Consider the following 24,594-nt stretch of genomic DNA (forward strand, 5'->3'; position numbering starts at 1 on the left):
ATCCGTTGACACACCATCAACCAAGTCACCAAGCCTGACCACTGATCCATTAAGACCCTTCTTACGACAAGAAAAGGTTGCTTGGGACCAATTCGAACCTGGAATCCTCACGGGTTACCAACTTTATTACATGGCCCGGTTTCATGATCAATTCGAAGCTTCCGACTCAATCTGAGTATAAAGAGATCTGTATTCTTCATCATGTCGCCATGTTGGAAACAGTTTTAATGTGACCACATTGTTAGAGATGGATTTATAACAACGTCCACGCTTAGCGATCTCTTTGTCCAAAAGCTATTCCGCTTCATTTGAATAGACACTGTTTTTCTGATCATCGTAGGGTGCCTTCAGGGGTGAGGTGAGGTGAAATGGGGTTTAACGTCGCGTCCAAAATTATTGCACTTATATAGCGACGTGCATGCACGTGTATCTGTGGCTGTTTGTACTTGTCCAGACTGATGCCAAGTTATAGTGCTCGCACATTGAGATACCATGCCGCAGTTTAACATGAATACCCCACTCAGACACAGTACACTGACTCCGAGCCGACCAGTCCTTGTTTTAGAGCCTTAAAGCCGAGCGCCAGACAGGGTAACAACAAGTACCATATTTTAACGTCTTTTGATATGACGCGATCGGGGATCGAACCCCGGACCTTCCGCTCTCCGGACGGACGCTCTACCACTATACCGCAGCGGCAGTAGTAGCCTTCAGAGACTAAACCAAGAAAACGGTTTGGAACCTTCTCTTTTTCCCGTAGTGGTTTGTGCTGCTAATTTATATTTACACAGACTGATCTTCAAAACACAACACTCATCGTCCCATTGTCCTATCCTTGACATTTCCGTCTTTCATATTATTGATATTTATCAGCAAATAAACAAATAAGAATAATTACTAATTATGGACAAAAACAAACAAGACAGGAAAGTTTGTTTCCATACTTCTTTCAAGTAAGTCTTTCATGTTTGTCAAAAAATATAATTACATCGCTTGATCCCATTGAACGCGATATTATTTATATAAGGATGCCTGTGGTTGTCAAATTGCCCTGGCATATCGCCTATGGGACAAATCATTTGGAATTTTTGTGGATTAAAAGAAATTTCTTTCTTCGTTTGACACGCTGGATATTTTCATAGAATGCGTCGTTAGGGTCCCGTGAACATCCGGGTTAGAAAAGGTCTTCAGCAACACATGCTTGCTGTTAGAGGCGACAATTACAAGAGCGTCAAGAGGGCGTCAAGAGGGCGTCATGGTGAATCAGTAAAGCTTTTTATGCTTTTCTTTCAGCTGTCGTATATGAAATAGGAAATATTTTTTCTTAGTGTTTTGCTGAATGAGGTGAGGTGAAATGGGGTTTAACGTCGCGTTAAAGACTGGACTTTTCGTAAGTTGAAAAAATCTTCAGAGTAGTATATGATGCACTTTTGCCCGTTTGTTGATTGCAGCCCCCTCCCTGGCTTCTGCCCGCAGGGTCCCCCTCCCTCCCCCTACCCAAACCCAGAGTAATGACGTCATATATTTCTGCCCTGTCATTGGCTGATTTCTGCCCGCAAAACAAGTATCCCCACCTCGGAGTAATGATGACGTATATTTTACCCTGTCCTGTGATTGGCTGATTACTGCCCGCAAAATAATTTAACCTAGTGAAAGCGATTCTAGACTAAGTGCATACAATAATAATAAAAAGAAGTTCTAGATTTCAAAGTGAAATTCTCCAGCTGAAAAAAGATTTAGAGAAAGGTTATCTTTATTGAAAGCGTCTCAGCAAAATGTTTAAAGTTTTCTTTTGTGAGATTTGGTGGTTCCATAAGGAACCTGTGCGTACGCTGTACACGTGGATGTTGACGACGTCTTAGGTCGTCCTGGATGGTGAGCCAAATACGGTCTTCAGGTAGACGCAGTTGGGGGAATGTCTTCTATGTTCTCGTAAGATTTTGTCTTCATATTTCCATTTGTACATTTTAATACCGCACATATAGCAATGAACGCAATCGTTCATTCCCCTGTAGAATAACCCGCACCTGACCATCTCGAGAGGAGTCTGCTTAATTTAAATAGGAAATTTGTAGTAGGTATCTAAACGGTTTTTTTAATACCTGTAGGAAGGATGATCGGCAATATCCATACTATCCGATGCCACTGTCCACGAACTCCGACAACTATCCGCATCCAAACATTTACATCCGTAGTCGACACCAGCGTCGCAATCCGTGCACTCTGGGTTTGGGTGGGGTGGAGGAGGGGGACACTGCGGGTAGAAATCAGCCAATGAGAGGACAGAAATATATGACGTCATTACTCTGGGTTTGGGGGATGGGGGAGGGGGACCCTGCGGGCGGAAAACAGCCAATGAGAGGGCTGCAATTAAAAAATGGGCCAAAGTGCACTGTATACTACTTACCTCTGTTCCGTCTCATCAAGAACGGCGTTCAGCTTTGGAAAATATGTGACCGGTGTTAAAGTAGGAAAGTGTTTAGAGTGTAGTTGTAGCTGTGGGTTTTTTTGCCAGGCTCAAGACGTGTTTTTATATCATACAAAGGGAATTGAAGTGGCAATTATTGTCTTCAATTGTGGGCGACACGATGAGACGCATCACCACAATGGCACTGCTTAAAAGCTTTGACTAATCTACAGTGCATTATGTCACAGAAAGTGATTTCCACGTTGTTATAATATTCATCAAGAATGCGAATGATTAGCGCTTTTCACCCTGAGTGTTCACTCTCTCAATGCATGAACAAAAACATAACGATTCATTCAAGTACGGTTAATAGAGTGGTTGTTGTCAATGGCTGTATGAATGTGTGTAGTGCTTAAACAGTCATGTACACTAAAGGTCGTTCATATTCTCAGCATCTTGCAAGGAACAGAGTTGCTTCATCCAGGCTAGTCCGAGATACTAACATAACTGTCGCTGGAACTAAGAAAAAGACATAATTACAATTTCAATATGGATACACACGTTTGTGGTATAATGTTTTGTCTTGCGAGTCTGCTGAGTGGTACCAGCAACGGTGCCTGCTTGGAGAGCATGAACATGGCACCATCGTCTCTGTACAGCGGCAAAAAAGTGTCTGGAAGTGTGAAAATATCCAAAACTGTAGCCAATGTAGCAGAATGCAGCTCTCATTGTGTGGTTACAGGGTACAAGATTTCTTTCATCTTTGACCCCAACACCACGCTGTGTACGTGTCATACGTTGCCACTGGCGTCGCTGTCGTTGGTGCCAGCAGCAGGAGCGGTGGCCTTTGGACATGAAGCACTTCCGGCGGGTAAAGTATTGAACCGAATTTCTCACTCTTAACATCCGCCTGCGTGTCTTGGTTTCTATGTGTTCGACTGTTTGTCTGCTCGTGCAGCATGTTGTAATATATATTTACTGAACTGTTGGCTAAACAAGGATAATGATGATGAGTGAGTGAGTGAATGAGTATGGTTTTACGGCGCTGGTTTTACGGCGTCTTTAGCAATATGCCACGAATATCACGACGGGGGACACCAGAAACGGGCTTCACACATTGTACCCATGTCGGGAATCGAACCTGGGTCTTCGGCGTGACGAGTGAAGGCTTTAACCACTAGGCTACTCGACCGCCCCTGATGCGTGAGTGTGAGTGATCATGAGTTGGGTTTAACGCCGCTTTTGACAGTATTCCAGTTATATCGCGCCATGTCAGCTTAATGTGGGAGGAAAGCCCGAAGTGATGCAGGTCTAAGACATTTATCACTTCAGTGAAACCCATGGGCACGGGTATGGTGCTGACAAACCTAGAAACATATTCGGGGCGAACCGGGATTCGAGCCCACAATCATAGGTTTCTGGCGTGCTCAAGGGACGCAACTCTGCACAGCGAATCGCGGCGCCTTAGACGACTGGGCCACTCGTGCCCCCGCCCCTGATGATGATGATGATGATGATGATGATGATGATGATGATGATGATGATGATGTCTTTCTATGGAATTTATCGTAAACAGTCCATTAGTTCTGTACAAATGTTTTCTAAAGAGAATGAGTGTGATATACGCTATGTGTTGGTTCTCTGACGTGCAGAGAGAGAGTCGTGGATAATCCATAAAACTAGCATGTATTTTATCAATGTTTCCCTTAGTGATGATTCTGAATCTGATTCCGATTTTGTATAATCTACGAGGGTCTCTTTTTCCTCTCTTGAACTTAGAGTTGGAGGCGCGGATGTCTGCGATTAGCCACCAGGGTCCGAGTACTCTAACCTATATATGTGAGTGACAAAGGTTTTACGCCGTTTTTAACAATATTACAGCAATATCACGGCGGGGGACACCACAATGGGCTTCACACTTTGTACTCATGTCGGGAATCGAACCCGGGTCTTCGGCGTGAGGAGCGAACGGTTTAACCACTGGTCTACCCCAGCGCCCCCTTACCTACTTAAGCCATGACCAGGTTTCAAATAACCTCAGCCCCATAAAAGTTTAAACAGAAGTGTTTTGATAAGATATATTTGAGAACTCTGTGCTTAACTGTAAGAAGCTTGTGTGAGTCGCCCTTGCTGTAACATATATGATGAGGGATGACAACGACTTTCGTTAGCTATCGAATCCCGTTGACGACACGTTTTTCGTGAAATTGTTCCAGCATCAAGGTAATAAAGGGGACAAAGGAGTGTCTTCTTTTCCAAGTGGTGTTTAACAAACAACTGACTTAGTTAATGCATGGTAAAACATTAAGTAGCTGTGATGTTTTGGTTTGTTGTTTTACGCCGCGGTGAGCCACGATGTACACCGATAGAAAGGTAAAGGTTACAATAGGTTAAATTTTCAGTTTTTGAAACATTTGTTTCTCATTTTTCCTTCCGTTGTATATTCCCAAGAAAATAGCATGTCAAGTTTTGAAATACCTTTGTCCGAGACTGGCCACAGAGCGGAGAGTTTCTGGAAAAATGGGTTTCCGGTTGGTAGTTCTCTATGTTTTTTTCAGATGTGGTGGACACATGGATCACCTCCATCATCGACGTCTCTTCGTTCCACTACTTGTGAGTTGTTTCTTATTGATTTATTTTGTCAAAATGATACTGTGAACGAAGCTTTATGGCGAGCTACAACCTGAAGCATCAGGCCACCAAACCATCGATACAGTTTCTTTGAGAGGCATTTAGAAGTTGGAGTACTAAGTAAGGATAAGAATTTATGGATGAACAACTTCTTTATTACAATGAAGAGCGACGTTGTAGGTTCTAACACCGGTGTAGGTTCTCACTTGCTTGATAAAGGGTAGAATATCTGTTTGGTAGGAAGGGGCCATATTATGAGTAAGTTTACGTTTCTTTCTGCGCTCAACTAAGGGTTCCCAACAAGTTTCGTAATACAATGAATGCCTGGGGGGATATTTAGGTAGACAAGTTACAATGCGTGCAGCTTCTAATTGTAATTGTTCTAATTTCTCACTTTGTCCTTCGGTGCAACCATCCCATACCTCATATGCGTATTCAAAGTTTGTCTTGTGGACATTTTATACATGTATATATTGTTAATAGTATTTCTGTGAAGCAGATGCTTGACTTTTCACATTGAGTAAATCATCTTTTGTTTCATAATGGTATCTATATGACAAGACCATTTGCCACTGGCTTCAAATATAACACCCAAGTGCTTATGACTATTTACAGAGCTGATTTCATTTCCGTTGAAATATAGTTTTAGACCTCCAATGTTGTCTTTGCGAGAGAACAGGACAGATTTAGTCTTTTCGGTATTGTACGTTATCAGCCAAAGTTTCGCCCATTCACTTAAGATTGCTAAATTTGTGCCTAAGGAAAGTTCCAGTACACTGTTATCATTGGATGACATGCCAATCGATGTATCGTCGGCAAACGGTCGTGTCATACAGTCTAATTTATCTGCAATGTCATTTGTATGAACAATAAAGTGTAAAGGACAAAGCACATCGGAAGTGTCTCTAGTTTCCCTGGAATTCGTTATGATTACATAGGTGGTGTGATCGTGGTGTGATTCTACTTTGAACTGTAATTCAGTTATATCACAGCTTATCGGCTTGTGGGAGAAAAACCCAAAGTAGTGTAGTATGTCAGTTATATCACAGCGTATAAAAATGTCCACATATTTCATGTTATTATTTGGGGATTCATTAAATATCACATTGCTCACATTGTTGGTGTTTTACAAATTAAATTAAACAACAACATATATGTAAATAAACTACGAATTGATTTTCTGAGCCAACAAGTGACTCAGATCTTTGACGTTTACCACTTGGTGTTGACAACCCCCATGGTCTATTGGTAGAGCGTCATACCAAAAGAAGCTAAAAGATGTATGCACGTCGCTTAATAAAGGTATTAATCTTGGACGCGACGTTAACCCCATTTCACCTCACCTCAATTGGTGTTGACAAACTAGGGTTAAAATCGGAAAGAATCGCAAATTGGTACCCCCGATCATAGGATCCTTGCACGGCTAGATACATTACCTCGCAAATATGGCGCCAGTGCCGTGATCGAACAATAAAACGATATATATATTTGTAAATGCCCATCCATTTACATCATGTACATTTGTGAAAGAAGTGTTGGTACGCAAAAAACAATCAGAAATGCGTTATCTGGCACATGCTAGTGTTTACATCACAAAGTGGACATACATGTAGGCGTTTTTAAACTTTTCAAAGTTTGCATTATCTATTTTAAGTTTGCTTCCTGTTTTTAGAATATTTTTCGACTACAGTCCGACTGATATACTGGGACCGGCGGATTTCTATCCCGACTATGGCTTCAGTGACAAAGCCTGGCGCCCTGAACATCTCAACGACGCCCAGTATATAGAGGTGAGTCAATCAGAACTTTTGTGGAGTGAGTGAGTAAGAGAGTGAGTGAGTGAGTGAGTGAGTGAGTTGGTGGGTGGTTGGAAGGATGGGTGGGTGGATGGGTTTTGGATGGGTGGGTGGATGAGTGAGTGAGTGAGTGAGTGAGTGTCATGCCGCTTTTAACAGTATCCCAGTTATATCACGGCGTGTCAGCTCAATGTGGGAGGAAAGCCAGAAGTGATGCAGGTCTCAGACGTTTACAACTTTGGTGAAACCCACGAGCACGGGTATGGTGTGCCAAAAACCTAAAAACATAACCGGGATTCGAACTCACGATCATAGGTTTCTGGCCTGCACAAGGGGCGCAACTCTGCAGAGCGAACTGTGGCACCTTAGACGTGACCCCGGGACACCAATGAAGGTCTACACACATTGTAACCATGTGAGGAATCGAAACCGGGCTTTCGACTATACAAGCCAACGCTTCACCTACTGGGCGATCCAACGTCCCGTGAATTCATGTCGCTAGATTTCATTGTATCGTTGACATATGTTCCCCGAACTACCATGTTCTAGTCATAATCAGACCGTCGCCATTGCACCCCACCCCCCAACCCCCACCATCATCATCAAAATAGGTGTTGTCATTATTATCATTATTACTGCTAATCATCAAAACCTCATCATCGTTATTAGTATAATTATTGTTTGTTGTATACAGATTAAAATATACAAAAGCAGTTAAGAGGGTTCGGGTGATCCTGGCGCAGTCCGGCCTGTTAGGCTCATCATCACCTCAGTATCTTGCCTCCTCTATACGCAGCCCAGACAGCGAATAGGACGTCTCCCAGGAAGCCTAGTCAAACCCCCCAGAACTTTCTGGAGAATGTGAAGACTCCCCAACACTGCAGTCTTCTGCATTACCCAGATTGTTAGAAGCTTAATTACTGGTAGCAAAGCAGAGTACTTTCCCAATATCAGTCAACGGATTGGGAGGTACCAAACCTAAGGTACCGAGAACAATGGGGAGTCGGACAACTTGGTGCTTGGGGTGCAAGCGTGACATTTCGAAAGCGAGGACCACAAATTTGCTATGATTTTCCTGAGTCTTGTCTATCACATTAGTGTCAAAAGGGACAGAAAATTCAAAGATATAAACGATTTCATTGGATTTATCAAAAAGGACCAGATAAGGTCTGTTGGTCTGGATAGGGCTGAGGCTGTATACGGGCCTATTCCAAAGAATTTTGAGTTTATCATTTTCCACGATACTCTCTACATATTCTGGGTCGTACCATGGGTGGACCTCTGTGTCAAAATCACAAGCATGGCGAAGACGGTAATGAAAGAATCGAGCCACTCCATCATGTCGCTTAAGATACTATGCCAAAGCAGGGCATCTACTGACGATGTGTTGGACAGTCTCATTAAATTAATTGCATAATCTACATTTCATATTTACATTTTGATGCAAAATCACAAATTGACGGTTTCGAGTGGGAAGTGACTGATCCTGAGCTGAAACAGAAAGGTTTCTGTTTCACTTTTAAGGCCAGCCGACTTCATCCAAGCGAAAGACTCTGCAGGGTTGTTGATCTTCTCAACACATTGCACACAGACTCCATCCAGTGGTCGTTCAGAAAGCCTGTCCTTGAAAAAATTAGACCGGGCACTTCGCTTGGTTGACACTCATATATCTGTACCGTCCAGCAGTACAGAACCATCAAGAAAGTCAACATTGACATTGAGATTATGTCCTACATCCATGGCTTGGTTAAGGAAACTGTGGAATGCCTTGTTTTCACCATGAATCTTGACATGCTTCAGAAGAGGGTCATCAGACAAATACAATTGTGCCCAAGTACACAATACACGTTATATCATTATTAGTGTTGTTATTATCATTATTATTATTATTAACAGATAAGCAAAGAGGGTTTGGGTGATCCTGGCACAGTCAGACTCGTTAGGCTCATCATCAGCTCAGTGCCCTTGACCCCTATTATTATTATTATTATTATTATTATTACATGAGAGTTGCTTCAGTCAAGGCGTTCCTATTTATATATTATATAACTAAGTTATGCAGAAGTAGATATGGGGAATGAATACTTTGTGCTCCACTGCTCGGCATCTCAGAACCTATCTACATCATTGAAATCCACATCTATGAGGTTTTCAAGTGCGGTGGCGTGAAGTCTATTTCTGTCCGGGATCCGAACTCCAACTGGATGGTGCTGTGGAGAACACCTGCTATAGAGCTAATAGAAACCTCTCGGATCTTAATCCCAAACTTCATGGTGTGTATAAATCTGGTTGAATAGTTTTTACTCGTATCGGTGACCTGGGTTGGATTCCCCACACAGGTAAGAGAGATATCCGGGGTAGAATAGGTCTTTAGCAACCCATGCATGCTGTAAAACGTAACTATGCTTGTCGTAAGAGGCGACTAACGGGATCGGGTGTCAGACTCGCTGACCTGGTTGACGGATATCATCGTATCCCAATTGTGTGGATCGATGTGCATGACGTCAAACACTGTATTGTCTGGTCCAGACTTGATTATTTACAGACCGCCGTCATATAGCTGTAATATTGCTGAATGCAGCGTTAAACAACAAACAAACAAAACAAGATTTGAAGCATATTTCTGGTGTTGTGATGAACCTTGCATAAATATATTAGCGGCATAACCTCACCCCTAACCCAACCCAACATTGTGCACCCGAATAATGAGGTTCCAGTGGACAAAATGGTGACCTGACCCAAAGTCGTTGATCATTGGATCAATCATAACTGGTGTGTCTGATTCAGTAACTGATCTTGTCAGTGGTCCATTTATATAATTTCAACAGCTCTTTTGCCCTTCCCGCCAAATGGAATCACTTTCGGCGGATAATCTAGACTGGCTATTCTCTTGGTTGATATTAGCAAAATGGCCCGTGAAGATCCAGGTTAGAAGTTCGACAATGTTTGTCGTAGAAGGGTACTGTGCTTGTCGAAAGAGGCGACTAACGGGATCGGTTGGAGAGACTCGGTGACTTGATGATGTATGTCATCGTGTCACAATTGAGAATATCGATGCTCATGATGCCAATCCCAAGAGTGTCTGGTCGAGACGCGAATATTTACAGACCGATGTCATATAGCTGGAATATAGCTGAGTGTGGCGTTAAACAACAAACAAAGAAAACAAACTTACTTATTGCGTGATGTAGCTGGAACACTGCACATTGTGACATAAACAACCTTCACACACACCCCGGCAGTTGATAAATGATTCCCCAAAATTGCCCATCTGCTTCTTCATGCATACAAGTCAGAATGGCTGCTCCGATTGTCAAAATAGAAAGTAGAAGTTTAACTAAAGCTGCAGGCACATGGAAGACTGTTCAATAACGATCAAATAATCAATCCATCCACTGATTTACCCACCTGAACTAGAAATAAAGGAGGCCAGCGATACCGCCTCATCTGTTTCAAATTAAAACTTAGATCCATGCCTAAAGATTAACAGTGACAAAAACCTACCCACAAGTCTGTTTGACAGAAGGGGTGACTACAAAGTTCCAAATGTCAACTTTTATTTTATGTCGAGCAAAATTCTCGAACATCTTCAGAGATGTCAAATAGCGTCAAAAGATCTTAAGGTCTTAAGAATGATCTTGAGGTCTTGGAGGATGTATGAAGACCTGAGGGCATATGCCAAAAGACCGAGGGCCGACAGCCGATGTGTTACTTTTCGAACTACGCTCAGGTCTTATTACTCGCATGAAGACCGAATTCGATGTCGTCAATGTGCTTAGTGAATCTGCCCCGGTAGTAGTTGTGTGCCCCACTCTGGAACCGCTCCTGGCTTCTGATTGGTCGGTTTCTGTGATGACGTCACTTCTGGTTTCGGTTTGGTCACGTGACCTCTGATGACATCATCAGGTCACGTGACCTGCGCAGGACATTGTGGGTCATGCGCGCGCATCCAAGATGGCGGCTTTTCCGTTTCCGGAGGGAGGTGGCGGCGGAGGGGGAGCGGAAGGCGGCGGCGGTGGGGCGGAGTGTGGCAGCGGCGGCAGAAGGGGAAGGGGGAGGGAGCCGGCGGCGGTGGCGGCGGCGGCGGAGGGGGGGGAGGAGGAAGGAGGAGGAGGAGGAGGTGGGTTCTTTGTTTGGGTTTGAGGGTTGGCCTGCCACCTGTTTCCTGACAGGACACTGACTGGTGTGGCAATGGCATTTGGAGATGACAGATCACTGAGACGAGCTTATAAAAGTTATCATACACAGTCGATGACCCTGCCACTTTGTTGCTAGGTTGACTTCATATAGGCGAAGGACCTTGCATCAACATTCCACAAATGACATCATCAGGTATGGTGATGTGATTGTAAACTTTGACATGCAATGTCTCGTTCCACAAGGCGATCGTGTAATTGTAGCGCATTGACAGTCGTTCGTCTAAGTTACAGTACGTGAGTGGCGATCACCTTAGCGCTACGATCATGTTGTGGAACGGACGTCTGAATTCTAAAGGTGAATCGACATGCACAGACATGAACGTGATGTAGGTATATGCCTACGTGATGTATTTCGTGTCTCCATGCAAACATGGTGCCACGCGTGACTACAAACAGACGATTATCCATAGGATTATTATTTATACCGAGGAGTTGGCACTCGTGTATGTTTACATGTGTACTGTCACGCGTGTCTTCAAACAGACGTGGTGTACTTCGTGTCTTCAAACACTCATGCTGTAGATCTACTACGTGTCTCCATGCAAACGTGATGTACTACGTCTCTCCTTGTAAACGTGGTGTCATGTGTGTGTCTTCAAACAGACGTTTATCCATAGGATTATTATTATTTATTACCGAGGAGTTGGCACTCGTGTATGTCTACATGCGTACTGTGACGCCTGTCTCCATGCAAACGTCATGTACTTCGTGTTGTCACGTATTCAATCAACCACAAACACAAATGAAGTTGTGATAAAGATTTATTCCCTCCATTAAGGTAATTGTAAATCCCAATAACAATATTTAAATTCAAACTAATACCAAATTAACTAACACAACTAACTAAACTAGCTTCTCCTACAACTAACAATACTACCATCTACTACTAATACTAATATCTTAATACTAACAGTACAAATTCATACCTCACAATTCATACAGCAATGCACCAATACTCCGATTTACATATTACTGAGTTGAACTGTTTATACTTTGATCATGTTGTGGTTATTGTTACAGTGGCTTTACGTTATTACAATCAATATGTGTATATAATTACATTTGAAAACAATACATAACTCAAAATTCTATCCTCTAAAATACAATTTTACATGAAACAATAAATATAAAAACTTACGCCAACCAGAGTAGAAGTCTCCCACAATGTTTGTCCATGCCTTACATGACCATACTGATTCTGGCTGACTGTACAAATTATTACCCTGCCCCGCTATTTAAACTGACCCCAAAGCCCAAGCTACCCCTGACCTCCCTATTGTTACACTACCCAGCTATCAGCCGTACCCAGTCACGCTTCCCTGAACCTAACCTGTTCCCATAGTATTACCTGACAATATCTTAAAACAATCCGCTAAGCTTCATATACTAATGTAACCATACCGTAATACATCTATCTGAAGTACTAACATATAATTAATATATACAAGATTATCTGTGATCTTGACACGTGTTTCCATGCAAACGTGGTGTCGCGCATGACTACAAACACACGTTACTAGAAGTATAGATTGATAGCCATGTGTGACGTTTTCATTCGTTCATCCACGCCGAGGAGTCGGCACCCGTGTATGTTTACATGCGTACTGTCATTCGTGTCTCCATGCAAACGTGATGTACTTCATGTCTCCATGCAAACGTGATGTCATGCGTGTCTTCAAACAAACTATATCCTGTGTACTGGGATGACACCAGGCAGCTGTTCTTTCAAGCATGGCCTTTTTTTTCTTTTATGTATTCTTTACTTTTTTTTTCTTCACTTTTACAACGAGCCTGTGCACAGCCATGACAGACAGGCAGACAACGAAGACGACATTTCAACTCAGCCTCTACCCTTGGTTCGTCACCCTATGGGAGTTGAGATCAATCAAGACACAAAGAATCAGTTCAATTTATCCCTGTTTAATGATGATACCTAACACTCTTCAACTTAAATACAGGGCAAACAAAGCGAAACAATGCGAAACAATGCGAACCAATGCGAATAATGCGGACAATGCGAAAAAGTGGATGACAACCTTCGTCATCGTCATCACACAGGTAGCCTGCTCAATGTTGCAATGAGTGCTGCTGCGGCTGCTACTGCCGCTCTGTATAGTGCTGAGATGAGTTCTGCTGCTGCTGCTGGTGAGGGTGTTGTTGCTGCTGCGGCTGCTTCTGCTGCTGCGTGGAGTGCGTTGAAGAGTTCTGTTAGTGAGGGTGTTGCTGCGGCTGCTTCTGCTGCTGCGTGGAGTGCGTTGAAGAGTTCTGTTAGTGAGGGTGTTGCTACTGGTGCTTCTGTTGCTGTGGGGGTGGTGGCTGCCACTGCTGGTGCCACTGGTTTTGGTGTGGCTGCTGTTGATGAGGGTGCTGTGGTGGCTGCCACTGGTTTTGGTGTTGGTGCTGCTGCATCTGAGGTGTCCATCGGTGATGGTGATTGTGGTGGTGGTGGTGGTGGTGACTGTGCTGAGGTGCTGCCGCTCAGGATAGTGCTGAGGCGAATTTTTCTGTTGCTGCTGCTTCTCGGGGTGTCCCCTTCGATGCCCTCACACCTGCCGCGCATTGCGCCATCTGTAGTGCATTGATGAATACTTTTAGTGAGGGTGTTGTTGCTGCGTCTGCAGCTGCATCTTCTTCTGCCTGTGTGGTGGCTGCTTCTGCTGCTGCTACGGGTGTTGTTGTTGGTGTTGTCTGCGATTAGTACTGCTGCAGCAATGGTGCATGTGAGGTTACTGTTTCAATGAGTGCTACTTCTGCTGCTTCTATTGCTGTAGGTGTTGCTGCGGCGGCTGCTAGTATCGCTGTCCATAGTGCTGAGTCGAGTTGTTCTGCTGCTTTCACTGCTTCTGAGGGTGTTGTTGTTAGTATGGGTGCTGCTTCTGCCGGTGCTGACGCTGTGATGAGTGCTGAGAGGAGTACGTCTGTTCCTTTTAACGTTCCCTCTGCAACCACTGCGGTGAGTGTTGCGACGTGTGGTGCTGCTGCTTTTTTTGCTGCTTTGAGTATGGATGCTGTGAGTACTGCTGCTTCAGGTGTTGTGATTGACTTTTCTACGTAGAGTTCCATGCTGGGGATGCAGATGCCATACCCCGGAGGCAGAAATGTGTCCATGACGCTCTTTAACTTCTCATGCATGCAATCATGGGAAGCTTTGTACAAGGCACTTGTTCTCGTCATCTCCCAATGTAGAACTAACCGCTCCTCCAGGATGTCCGCCATTGCACGACGGAAATGCTCGCCATTGAGAACGTCCTCGTACTTGTCCCCCTTCTCCTTCTTCTGTTTGATGGTGATGCGGTAGTAGCAATTGTTGTCATATTGTAGTAGTAGCCGGAATATGATGGTGTTGTTGCTTGGACCGTTCAGTGAAAAGTGATGGCCAGGGAACGTTGGTCGTATTTAAAGGCACTGACACCCTGCTTCCTGATTGGTGGAAAATCCGACCTTCTCATTGGCTGGTTTCTGTCCCACACGCCACCCCTCAGTGTGGTACGTCCTTAGTGTTTCTTTTCCAAAGGATCAGGCTTGTAGCATGGGAGAGAAAGCACAACCTCGTTTCGACCCATCAGAGACCAGCACAGGGGTCAACACATGATGGTATAAATAAGATTCCAGATAAAACACCAACAGTCAACACAACATGAGGAACATCGTGACACCCCAACATAAGATCTAGTTGTCTCTGTACCCAAAGGGGAGCGTGTCTACAGGCAGCCCTGTGGTTTCATCGAAGAGGAAGCGTCGCTTGTCGTACACGGTGTGGTAGTCTTTTCGGGTGGGTCGGGTCACAAGAGCGTTCCCGTGCCGAGGTCCTTTACACATGATCTGATGAGGGTAATCCAAGCTGATTTTCTCCCCCTCCATCCCAGGTCGTTGTCCCAGTATCAGTCCTTTCATGGTGTCAAAGTTGAGATGTTGTTGGTTTCTGTAATTCAAAGTGAACCCTCGCACTTTGCAGGTCGTGTGCATTCCATCGGGTCTTGGGTTCATTAACTCATAGCCATAGTTTTTGGGGCCTCCTGACACAAACCTCTTGATGGTGTTTCCGTCCAGTTCATCTGTAAACTCACCCAACGAATGGCCCAGCTCTGGATTCGTGCCGTGGGGTCGAGGAATTTTAAATGATGCTGTCTGTGTCAAAGTACAAGGCCCCTGCAACCCACCAGGGCGAGGGTGCACAAGCTTGAGACGTGCTTGTGCGGTGACCGAAGCAGTTATGGCGACATTGAAATGAGAATGAGGGGTTTGGAATTCTTCCTTGTGGATATAGGTCACTTCCATCATGTGTTCGTTGACGATAGTGACATCCTCGATGGTATTGCGTTCATCCCTCCACAAGGCAAAGTACTGCGCAGGATCGTTCATATATATGTTCTGACTATAGTCTAACCGCTGTCCCCAGAGCGAATTCAGAAAGAGCTTGGCAATCGTGCAAAGTCCTGGATTTTTCTCGATGCGATCCTTGTCCAACCGAATGACTTCTTTGTCATAGATCTCCTGGATGTAAGCCTTGTGATCCGTACATCCCTCGGGGTATCCGCAGGCTTCGAGCTTCTCTTTGTAATGACGCTCAATATAGGTGTCAAAGAGTCCTTCTTGCTGGGTGTCGGGGTCATGCTGTGCAAAGGTGTCGAAATGCCACGGCTTCATGGCTTCATGGAGTTCTACGGTGGCCTACGTGCCCACCCAAGACGTCTCTTCATCCGTGTGCTTGCAGGGGGAGTCTGACCGGGTATCAGCACACGTGCGACACAAAGGACAGAGCAGTTTGCCACCCGATCTGTAGGGCAGTAGCGGATGGTAGAGCCGTTTCGGGGGTAGGACACGACATTGGATAAGTCCTTTCAGCTCAAATAACGTGTCCACAGGTGGTTGATGGAGAAGGGTCGCGTGTCCCAATGGGAAACGCGCCGGTCTTACAAATGTAAGGATAAAGTGAACAGATATCGATGTACTTGATGGTTTCACCTTCTTGGGCTTCATAGCATAATCGAGGGGCATCGGCACGTCCTCTCATAGAAGGCGTCGCGAGGGTTGAGTGGTCCAGGGACGTGGATACAGTGGGGTCCCTGCAAGAAAGCACGCAAAGCCTCCTGTTGCATTTTTTGAAACTCGTGCTCCCACAGGGTGACGACCCGTTTCACCTCAGGGTGTTGGTTCAAGAGACTCAGGCGGTAGCGCTTGTCGTTATGTGTTCCCATCGACGTGCCCAGGATGGGTTGAGGTTCCTTACGTTTGGTCTTGTGACGTGTCTGACACCCATGCCAGAAACACCCCAGGAATTCGTAGATGGTGCCTGTGGCTGGATCGTAGCCATCCACACTGTACCAATGTTGGCCCTCTCCACACGTGAACTCTTTTTCACCTCCATTCCTGGCGTGCTGGAGGTGCAGATCGGGGTCAGTCTCCATGAGATAACTTAACCAGTGCATACAGGCCTGGGAATAGTTTCTCTTGGGTTTGTAGCCTTGAGGCGGAAGAATGGCGATGGTATCAAGTTTCAGATCGTGTTTTCAGAAGGATTTCATGGTGAACGCAGCGGCTGTCATCACCTCTACAAAGGGATCCATGCGAACCGTCCTGATGGCGTTCTGTCGGAAGTCAGCGCATCCCCATCTCAAAATGTCCACATCGCTCTGGCAGTAGGCTAGAGTTCTTCTTGCAAGTCAAACAAGGCTCCTTCTTGAACTTTTTGGGTATGCGACTTGAGGAAGCCTGTGAGTTACACGGGAGACATGCCATCGGGATCGTACATGATGGCTGGTGGATAGGGACCTCTGTAGGTCTGGTTGGCTTCGGTATTGAAAAAGTGTGGAAAATATCCTTTCTTAAGTTCATTCAGTCCAAAGCTCTTTGGAAATGCTTTCAGTGGGTAGGGTATGAAATTTAAACTGTCTTCGAAACACAGGCCCTTCAGGATCAAGTGCAAATCATAGGTTCGCGCGTTATGTGCCATCACATAAACGAGCTCCTCCTTCTGGACCATGGTGGTGTTCTTCTTCTTCGTCTTCTTTGTCTTTTCCATCCCCTCCTCCTCCTCCAACGGGGTGGGCGCGTCCACCTCCATGGCATCCTCCCCCTTGCCCTCCTCCTCCTCCTCCTCCTCCTCCTGGGGTAATGAATGTCGCCGACGTGTTGTGGATGAATGAGTTGAGAGGGTTCCACCCTGTTTTCTTTTCCCAAACCATTCTTCTTCTTCTTCTTGGGTTTTTCAGCAAGCGTTGTCAACCACACACACACATCGTGTCGCGTAGTGGGCCTCGAAACACGATCTCGCGGCTTGGACCATAACTTTCTTCTCTCCATGGACAGTGTTCACACAACTCCTTGCTCGCTTCACGGATGCATCGTCCACATCCTAACTGCACCACACACAAATCTGGGATGTGCTCCCCTGTGTCTTGCATGCATTCAAAATCATAGAAGACGTATTTGACGTTGTCTCGTATTAGATGTTGTTCCTCTTCCTTGTGGGCTTCACGGAGGGGCGTCATGTAACAGCGATGGTCTGGGGTCATGGGTTCTCGACACACTAAGTAGGGATAATCTTCATCTGAGCACTCGTGATGAGCCATGGGGATCTCCAACATGCAGACCAGCTGAAAACAGGTCGGGCACCTGGGTTTCCCTCTGACGGTGACTGGAGATGCTGGGTGTAACACTTTAGATTTGGGAACCAGCGTTGACATGTCAAGCAAGGGATCTTCCTTGGGTCCGCAGTAGCTAGAGTGAAGGTAACGGTGGCAGCGGTGTTGCTTGGTGCAGGGATGGAGCTCGGGATGGTCGTAACGGTGGTCGCAGCGTTCGCAGTATTGTTTAGACGCATAAAAGGCTGACATGGAAGTGATTACATCATAGTGGTGATCATGATGATATAAATGCAGCACGGTGGCGTTGGGTGGAGCCTTTTTACACTTGTACATCAGTCTCTGGTCCACCTCTTGACTGTAGACTTTCAGTTGATAATTCAGGTGGGCCAAGGCACGTCCCACCCATGCTAGGTCATCCAGTCCCCGACAGGGACCTTCAGGCATGCCAAGGCGTCGAAACAAGTCCTGTGCCCAAATGCCTTGAACGTCGACTAGATCCGTTCTCGTCAGTCTCATTCGCTGGTTGGTCCATTCTTGGGTCAGAGGGTTGGGCTTCTGGGCATGATGCTGTGCCACCACCAGGGCCCTTGCCAAACAGGATTGATCTTCGTTCTTGATCCGTACAATGCCGTTTTTGCGTTTTAAAAATGCTTCAAGTCCAACCACGTTATTCACATGGCCACTGCCTGATCCTAGCCTATCGGGATCTGCTACGTGTACTAAAGTCACAACCATTTTGGCATCGATGTTCGGGGCCTTGTTGGACTGTTGAACTTTTTCCACGGCATGCAAAATATCTAGCCCATGGAGATCTTCAAAACGACGGAAGGGAATCCGTATGGGTGTGTACAAAGCGGGATGGTCGATACCTAGACCAATACGATCTCGCTTCTGGCCTGACATCTGTTGATAAAAGTCATCGATCACCCTGTCAAATAAAGACGGCAGTTCTATGGGAACGCGGGCCGGTGGTACGATGTCCAAGTAGTCTGGGTTGGTAGTCAAATGATACGTATGGTTAGTGGTTCTTAACCGTCTGGAGCGTGTGGTGTCTTTCCTCTCCAAACGATAGTGTGTACTCTGCTTGTCCGTCATGATGGCGATGAGTGCCTGATGAACGTCAGCCCTTCCTTTATATACACAAACAAGACAATCTATTTATAGAAGGTCTCTGATTGGTCGAAATCTGACCAATCAGAAGTCAGCCTCGACCAATCAGAAGACAGCAGCAGAGCGAGTTGTGCTTTCTCTCCCGTGGAAAATGTATTTTTTTCCTATGAAAAAAAAACAAACACGAGGATCGGGTCATTTTGGAAAACTGAGGCTCAGTCCAGGCATCGAAACGGATCAATCGGCGTTGGACCAATCAAAACAGGGACCATTTCGATTGCTCCCTGCATTCCAAAATGTCTGTGCATGTCGATTCACCTTTAGAATTCAGACGTCCGTTCAACACCATGATCGTACCGCTAAGGTGATCGCCACTCACCTACTGTTACTTAAACGAACGATTGTCCTTGTGCTACAATACGATCGCCTTGTGGAACAAAACCTTGCACCTCAAAGTTTACAATCACGTCATCATAGTCGATGACGTCATTTGTGGAATGTTGTTGCAAGATCCTTCACCGATATGAAGTCAACCTAGCAACTAAGTGGCAGGTTCATCGACTGTGTATGATAACTTTGATAAGCTCGTCTCAGTGAGCTATCATCTCCACATGCCATCGCCACACCAGTCAGTGTCCTGTCAGGAAACAGGTGGCAGGCCAACCCTCAAACCCAAACAAAGAACCCACCTCCTCCTCCTCCTTCCTCCTCCTCCTCCTTCCTCCTCCTCCCCCGCCGCCGCCACCTCCTCCTCCTTCCTCCTCCACCGCCGCCGCCGCCGCCACCTCCCTCCCCTCCCCCTCCGCCACCGCCGCCGCCGCCGCCGCCGCCACCTCCCTCCCCTCCCCCTCCCCCTCCGCCTCCGCCCCGCCCCGCCGCCGCCGCCCTACGCTCCCCCTCCGCCGCTGCCGCCACCTCCCTCCACCACCACCACTTCCCTCCACTACCACTTGGAGGTGTGCACGCCTCCCGGAAACGGACATGCCGCCATCATAGAGGAGTGCATCGCCGGAAACGGAAATGCCGCCATCTTGAATGCGCGTGCATGACCCACAATGTCCTGCGCAGTTCACGTGACATGATGACGTCATCAGAGGTCACGTGACAAAAACGAAACCGAAAGTGTCGTCATCACAGAAACCGACCAATCAGAAGCCAGGAGCGTTTCACAGGAGTGGGGCACACAACTACTCCAACTACTCCAGGTGGTTCAGTGGCAAAACACTGGGTTACTATTGACAAGTTATGAGAGGTTTCATGATCGATTTCCCTCATTAGAGTTTCATGTAAAAGAAATATTGGCTTTTAACCAGTCAAAAAAATTAGTTGGTATAGTTCAAAAGTAAAACATGTCCTATTTATGATTCACAAGTAAAACCTGAAAGCAGGTCTTACTTGGAAAGTAAAACCATCCGATGTATGTTCAAAGTCTCTTCCGGTTTCAACTTGGTTGAGTTTAAGGCCTTGCCCAAATTAGAAAACCCGAATAAAGCAATTGGATGATGTCATTGGAGGTTCATATTTCATATAGTTTTTATTTTGTATAGTCTTTTGCGCGCAGTGGAATCTGTTTCGTTGGATAATCGAGACTGGCTATTGGCTGGCGTCGACACTTTGTATTAACGAGACCGAAGAAAAAACTTTCGAACGGTACTTGTTCATTTACACTTATTGACGGTTAACCCATACAGCCATACTTTTCTTGGCAGCTTTAACGTTGATGTGTGGGCAGTGTATCTTTTGGCCAAAACAATGGTATATCTATTTTCATGTCCTAAAATAGATATGTTATGTGACTCAGGGATACGTCAGACATGTCCACAATTGCATACTTTTAATCCTTAAATTAATGCGTCTCCAAATTAATACGACCACTGACCCCCAGCCGAAAATGCGACTCAAAATCAATGCGAATCTCCTCACTGGAATGATACATATCCTCACAGTAAATTGCACCGGTTATTTGCACTGAGTAAAGCACTTCCGTCATAACAATGAACAGTGTTTTCTTAAAAACAACATACAGTATATTGTTATAGTAAACCGCGAAACGGTTGTCCGAAGCTAGGCGGTGGGATCAGCTGATCGTAAATTTCAGGTCGCATTTTCAACGTTCTAAAAATCCGTATTTAAAGTGTTAGTATTGGTGCATCTATATGGAAGTCATGTTATTTCCGGTTAGACTGTATGCAAGCATTGCAATACAACGGCTAGGTGATGGTGCGCGTGAATGTGAAGGTCTTTGAAGCAAGCTTTCTGAAGTTAATCAGAAAATTGGGACTTATGACAGCAACACGTGTATGGTGTTGGTATATTACTGAGAGTGAGTGAGTATGGTTTTACGCCGCTTTTAGCAATGTTTCAGCAATATAATGGCGGGGGACACCAGAAATGGGATTCACACATTGTACCCATGACGGAAATCGAACCCGGGTCTTCGGCGTGACGAGCGAAAGCTTTAACCATTGGTCTACCCCAGCGCCCCCTTACCTACTTAAGCCATGACCAGGTTTCAAATAACCTCAGCCCCATAAAAGTTTAAACAAAAGTGTTTTGATAAGCGTATTAAAAATATATTTGAGAACTTAACTGTAAGAAGCTTGTGTGAGTCGCCCTTGCAGTGACATATATGATGAGGGATGACAACGACTTTTGTTAGCTATCGAATCCCGTTGACGACACGTTTTTCGGGAAATTGTTCCAGCATCAAGAAACAAAGGGGACAAAGAAGTGTCTTCTCTTCCAAGTGGTGTTTAACAAACAACTGACCTAGTTAATGCATGGTAAAACATAAAGTAGCTATGATGTTTTGGTTTGTTGTTTTACGCCGCGGTGAGCCACGATGTACACTGATAGAAAGGTAAAGGTTACAATAGGTTAAAAGTTTCAGTTTTTAAAAGCATGAATATTAGCATGTTATAAATAGAAATGGATTAATTAATTGTTACATGTCGATTCCCAAATTGAAACGATTCCCAATATGTTGGGAAATCTGTACGAAAAGGAATTTTGTGAAACCAACAAACAACCAACGAATTGTATACAATTGTATTAGAAAATTAATTAAATTAGATCAATACAAATAACTGCACAGCAATTACAATGACAGTATACAATAGAGTGGTAGCACAATATTCAATAACAGTTTAAAATTTGAGAGCAGTGGAAATGACAATGACAAGAAAATGATCTCCTAGCCGCAACAGTGGTCAAACTTCCGATAGAGGCCTAGGCTGAAAAGCCAGGGTGAAAAGTGATCTTCACACGGAAGCTGGTCTTGATGTAATGTCAGATGAAATGTGTGGTGACAGGCACGTGCCCTCTCCACTTATGTAGTCTAACTAGCTTTCAGCACTTTCCACATGGTGTTTGACCAGTCCAGTGTCACTAGAACATCACAGAACATTCCACATGTTTCTTGAATGCTTGACCTCCATCCACGCTGTTCCGGAAGTTTACAGATAATTCTAGCATCTAAATATAATACTTCCTTACCACTGCTTACATTACATAGTACTTCATTTTACATTCCTGACAACTAATCACTGTCCAAATAGAATGCAATGAGCTTCTACTGACTCTCAACAGAAACAATGTAACACAGTTACAATCATTGTTTTTAACAAAACTTTACACTGCGATATAACATAATTAACACCTGTGGTGACTTAGAGCACTATATAATGGACACATGTTATATGGGATAGAATAATATGGCTAGATGTTATATTACTAACTACGAAGATTGGTATGGATGATTGTCAGAGTTTATAAAATTTAAATTAGATGAAAGAGGAAATGTAACATTTATAAAATCAGTGCTCTTATTCTGCACGTTATTTCTTCCTTAATTTTTAGTAAAGTCCTATCTCTGCATGTACTACATACACGTAAACGGTTGTATGAAAGCTTTTTGTTAGCGATGAATGCTTCAATAGTTTTATAGTGGGAAATAACACAAAGGCGGACACAATAAAGTGAGTCTGCTTTACTTGAGCGATGCCAGATGTCTCGTTGTTTTCTGACGTAGAAAAGGCCGGGACAATACACAGATATTCTTGAGGCTTTCCCCTTCACATTCCATCGTGCACATTCGTGTTGAACTTGCACGCCGAACACATGTTGCCATGGTAAACATCTACAAGACACGTGCTGGTTGAAACTATTCAGTAGTAAACGACCGTTTTTGAATGAAGGTGAAACCGTTTCAACTTTGCGCAGCCTCCACATGTCACAATCTTTCTTTTTTCTTTTTTTTTCCAATATTTTTATTTCAATTCAGGAGACATAAATGTAAAATTGGTACATTAGGTGAAGGAATTCATAGTATCTTAAATCATGATCAGATATGGGTGCACACCTATATCTTAATGCTTGACTTAATGGTTGAAAATGGTAGAATACCTAGAATGGTAATATGAATATCACATGCAAGTTGCGAGTTTAGGGACGCTTCAATTTCTGTCATGTCACATGTCGCAGCGCACATTGAGCAGGGAACCAGCTTCGACTGTCGCTTAAGTCAATTCAAAAGGAGAGTTATCGCCCTTTTGAACAGAAAGACCGCCCACTCCAACCTAAGATTTTGCTGTGAGAACTCGCAAAAAATTACCACACCCACCCCTACCACCCCCCACCAACTCCCTCCCCCCCAAAAAACAACAACAAAACAACAACAAAACAACAAAACAACAAACATATCTAATTCTTTTGTTAAACAGAACCTCACTTGAAAACCTTACTAACAAGTGACAAAGAATATATTTAATTTTTATCTGTCATAAAATGTGTTCGTCTTTTTACACCTAGCCTCCAGCCTTCACGTCCGACGCCATAAGGATTGACCTTGACCTTGGCATCGCCAACGATTGGTCCGATCTCGACGCCGTCCGAGTGGTTGGTACCAGGATACGTACACGTGACGGCCTGGCAGTGACAACGTTTATAATGTAGTGTTCCTCAAGTACTGTGACTTAGAGATTTGGAAAGAACACTAACGCACGTTGACGTCATCGACACGTTGAATGTCGTCACTGGAACAGGACCTTTTGCATATATTGAATACGGTGTAGCCTCACTAAGTCAACTGTTACCGTAAGACGCTGTGAAAGAAAAAACATTTTACTTTTACAAAAGTAGATACGGTATTTCAATGGTTTTGTTGTATTTCAATATACGTCAAAAGCCTGACTTCAGACAAGTGTTATATACATCTAAATTATTCACATATACAGTGTGTATGATTTTGTTTCATGTTTATATACATGAATGTCAAATTCCCTGACGCCACACTCCTGTTATGACCAGAAACTCTGAAGGAGACACCGACAGCATACAGGGAAATACGATATTAATGTATCTACCTTGACCGGGAGATGTTTCACATCCTAAGTACCTGTAGCTGATACGTTCTATAGGGGCATCGTTACTCTAAGTCGCCACCAGGGTGATGTTGTGCGCTTGCATCTTGGCCCGAGAAGATCCAGGTTAGAATAGGTCTTCAGCAACCTTTGCTTGCCGTAAAAGGCGACAAACGGGATCGGGTGGTCAGACTCGCTGTCTTGGTTGATGCATGTCATCGGCTGGATCGATGCTAATGATATCATTCATTGGATTGTCTGGTCCAGACTCGATTACTTACAGACCGCTGTCATACAGCTGGAATATTGCTGAGTGCGGTGTTAAACAACAAACCAACCAACCGACCAACCTTGCATCCTGGCAGTCTGACTTGAGGTCAGTGTTCGTAATAACTACATGACAAAAAACTGTGACAAACTAAGTTGTAGTGAGCTGCGCCCCTTAGGCGTACCAGAACCATGTGATCGTGGGTTCGAATTTGCCTAGAAATTGATCATTGGTTT

The 24,594-nt window shown here is 44.6% G+C and overlaps 1 protein-coding gene across 1 annotated transcript; it reads left to right on the plus strand.

Moving 5' to 3' along the window:
- The first annotated feature begins 2,956 nt into the window (after positions 1–2,956).
- Positions 2,957–23,683, plus strand: LOC139471269 (uncharacterized). The gene is made up of 5 exons (XM_071253567.1): positions 2,957–3,278; positions 4,966–5,020; positions 6,711–6,827; positions 8,933–9,107; positions 23,540–23,683. The coding sequence occupies exons 1-5, from the start codon at positions 2,957–2,959 to the stop codon at positions 23,681–23,683; spliced, it is 813 nt and encodes a 270-aa protein (XP_071109668.1).
- Positions 23,684–24,594: the final 911 nt, after the last annotated feature.

Source organism: Haliotis cracherodii, unplaced genomic scaffold (assembly GCF_022045235.1).
Source record: "Haliotis cracherodii isolate W230 unplaced genomic scaffold, xgHalCrac1.p SCAF_22, whole genome shotgun sequence".
NCBI lineage: Eukaryota > Metazoa > Mollusca > Gastropoda > Lepetellida > Haliotidae > Haliotis > Haliotis cracherodii.

What these genes read in the sequence shown, in the direction of transcription:
- LOC139471269 (XM_071253567.1), top strand. Translation starts at nt 2,957, where the DNA reads ATGGATACACACGTTTGTGGTATAATGTTTTGTCTTGCGAGTCTGCTG. An exon ending in ACATGAAGCACTTCCGGCGG is followed by an intron (nt 3,279 to 4,965) that starts GTAAAGTATTGA and finishes TGTTTTTTTCAG; the next exon opens with ATGTGGTGGACACATGGATC. An exon ending in GTCTCTTCGTTCCACTACTT is followed by an intron (nt 5,021 to 6,710) that starts GTGAGTTGTTTC and finishes TCCTGTTTTTAG; the next exon opens with AATATTTTTCGACTACAGTC.